At 37.5% G+C, this 3,236-nt stretch overlaps 1 protein-coding gene across 1 annotated transcript; it reads left to right on the top strand.

Annotated features, from left to right (window-relative positions):
- Nucleotides 1-6: 6 nt before the first annotated feature.
- Nucleotides 7-1,468, top strand: LOC103523498. Its single transcript, XM_008488538.2, has 2 exons — nt 7-127; nt 561-1,468. Exon 2 carries the CDS (start codon nt 593-595, stop codon nt 1,364-1,366), a length of 774 nt encoding a protein of 257 aa, XP_008486760.1. The 5' UTR covers nt 7-127; nt 561-592; the 3' UTR covers nt 1,367-1,468.
- Nucleotides 1,469-3,236: the final 1,768 nt, after the last annotated feature.

Here is a 3,236-nt window from a genome sequence, read left to right as displayed (position 1 = left end):
AAGAAGTTCAAGGAAGATTTAGAGAGACGAGAAAAAGAAGCAGAGAATGAAAGATACAAAGGATACAAAGTGAATAAGTCAGAAGAAGAGATCCTTCAACAGGAGATTGATAGACTAAGGAAAGAAGGTAAGTATCCTCTCAAACCAGTACTTTATGTGTTCAGGATTAATTTTTGACTTATATCCTACCAGGGCCATTGCTCAAGAAGATGATAGATAAGCTTACAATATGATTTAATATCACAGAATTTTAAACAATATTTTTTTGAAGGTAAATTAACCGGCTTATATCCTACCAGGGCCATTGCTCAAGAAGATGATAGATAAGCTTACAATATGATTTAATATCACAGAATTTTAAACAATATTTGAAGGTAAGTTAACCAAAAAAACAAGTTCAAATTCAGCCAGATCAAGTGTAGACATTGGTACATTTTATTAAATAAGAAAACTAAAATGAAGAGAGACTTCACAATAAATTTTACAGCATTTCTGTTCATGTAGGTTTATATAACATTTATAAATTTATAATATTTTTATTCACTATTGTCATGTTCCAGGTTCTATACGGTTACAAGAAGAAATCAAACTGATGACTGAAGAATTGAACGCAGCCAAAGAACTGAGTGAGCTCAATGCCAAATTGAATCCAGAAAACTACCGCCTACGCATCCGTTGGAAATCTAGCTCAACAGACACAGATGTCTATACCAGAGAAAGTTTGACCAAGATCTTTTCTAAATATGGCAAGATCAACATCCTGGTAATTTCACCCAAGAAACGAGGGTCAGCTTTGTTGGAATTTGAACATGCAGATTCTGCTCGCAGGGCTAAGCTGTATGAATTGGGACTACCAAATTGTCCTTTAACATTGAATTATTTAAATCCAGATGTGGAGAGAGAGGAATCTAGAAAGCAGCCTAAAAATCCTGTGTTTAGCAATATTGATTTCAGTGGACCAAGGGACTCAGATAGCAAAAATGTAGAGTCTAGTAATGGATCTGATAGTGATAGTACACCAAATTTATTTCCTAGTGCTAACAAATCAAGCAACATATTTCCCAGTGCTGATAAATCTAGTAATTTATTTCCTACAGCAGATAAATCTAGCCATTTATTTCCTATAGCAGATAAATCTAGCAATTTATTTCCTAGTGCAGATAAATCTAGCAACATATTTTCTAGTTCAAGCAAACCTAGAAATGTATTTCCTAGTGGCTTGTTTCCTAGTGCAAATGTGTCTAGTAACATATTTGCCAGTTCTGACAGAACTCTGGTTCATAGTTCCAAGAAAAACACAAATGATATAGATTATGAAGAAGCTGTGTTGAATCAAATGAGGAAGGCTCAAGAGAAGCAAACATGATAATGATATAAAATGAATAATAAATAAAATGTAGTTAGGTATGTAATATTATGTAAATAAAAAGGAAATATGTATGTAATAAAAAATGCTATTTTGACAATATGTATGTATATTTCCTTTCAAAAAGTTTCCTTCTTAAATTTTCTTCCCCAGACATCACAGAGCAGATCAAAAAAAAAATAAAAAAATCTTCGGGGTAGTCCGTAGTCCACATGAAAAAGGAGATTATTTTCGGGGAGTCCGTAGTCATTAAAAGGAGATATTTCGCTGTAACATATTTGAACGATGGTCACTTCACACGTAAAAAATACAGGGGTCTCCCAAATTTGTTCATGCACTTTTTATTGTAAATCGTCCAATGCCAACTGTTCAGTAACCTACACTGGAAAATTTTAATACCAATTTTTAATTTTTAGTGGCGCTTTCTAAAGGGAAAATAAGTACAGATCTAAAAGTTGTCATACATTCGCGGGGTACGTGACTGTGCGTGGAACAATGCCGTCTCTACGTCTGGTCGATTGCTACTGGAGCAATTTCCGTTCTGAGTTTTGTTCCGCCTCACTCGTTCAACGGTCTGACAGACGCTTGTCAGACGTATGAGTTTGGGACTTGCAGTCATTCCAACTAAGTGCTCTATTGAAAATGAACTAAGGGTACAATACCCCTAGTTGAGTTAGTCAAGAAGATGATGATTTCAGTCCTAGTTAGTGATATGATATCTCTGCTTAACACATGATGTAGGGGTCCTTTTCAGACTAACAGAGTGATTGTTTGAATTCCTCTCCCACTACGACAGTAGCTAGTAATCATAACTATGTTAAGTCACGTCTCTCTCTCTGACAGCAGAGTGGTATGTCCACGGTACGTGGGCTGAGCCTATTGCCTCCTGATTATTGAGGTTTGACTAGACTGCGGAATTCTAATAAGCCACTTATGTGTCTTAATCGCTCCAGCCAGTGGATTGAGAGAAGGTGCAACTTTACTTGTCCTGAGAGCAGGCAGGTCTATTGAGGAGGACTTATGCCGATACCTATTCTAAGTTATGACTGCGAATCTTATTTGTCAGATAAACATCCGCCCCTTGTACATACTTACGGAAGTTTTGTCTCTTTGTATTCATACCGAAAAGGTGATAATTCCCACACGGTAATCTGGAGGACTACGTTAGCGTGATGTAACTAGAGTGTAATTCTAAAGGAGTATGGCTGCTTAATGCTACATGATTCTGAATTTATGTGGTCACGACAGATTATATAATCGTTTCATGCAGTTCTCTACATGTTGCCTCAGGATAATCTTGAAAGCGTAACTTCAAGCTCTTACTTGTTGTGCAGTTGTCGATTAACGATGTCTGCTCAAGCTAGAAGTACATGCAGATCCTGTAGCGCATAGTTACTTGACCTTTAACGAGTGAATTTAGTCATTAGTGGATTAGACCGCCAACTGAACATGAAGTAGACAGGCTAACTGTCGTCATGATTTCTATCCGCACCCAGGTGCGGTATTGTAATCCTGAAAAATAATGTTCGTTCCTAGTATAACGATTAAACGCCTACTTTGAGGTCCTTAGTGTCTCTTCCCAGTTCAGCTATGTTTCTGGCTGATTAGTACTATACCATAGCACTATACAAATAAATCCTAAACCTGACTAGTACTACAATTAGTCTTATAAAATATATGAAATTCTGTTTGTTTAGCAGAGGTTCCAATGCTCGTGATGGAACTTTCCCGTTCTCTTTCCTCCTCAGAAGACCTCGAGCGCGCGCGCGCGTTCGCAAGCACTCAACTGACCAACAGAATGAGTTGCATGCTCAAATTCGCCGTCGTGTAGTCATTCTGGCAAACACTCGGACGGGTCCGGCGCATTGGC

Source organism: Diaphorina citri, unplaced genomic scaffold (assembly GCF_000475195.1).
Source record: "Diaphorina citri unplaced genomic scaffold, Diaci psyllid genome assembly version 1.1 scaffold24776, whole genome shotgun sequence".
NCBI lineage: Eukaryota > Metazoa > Arthropoda > Insecta > Hemiptera > Psyllidae > Diaphorina > Diaphorina citri.
This window is presented reverse-complemented; position numbering and strand designations above follow the sequence as displayed.

Bases quoted from the DNA above. Each gene is read 5' to 3' on its own strand.
- LOC103523498 (XM_008488538.2), top strand. From the start codon at position 593: ATGACTGAAGAATTGAACGCAGCCAAAGAACTGAGTGAGCTCAATGCC.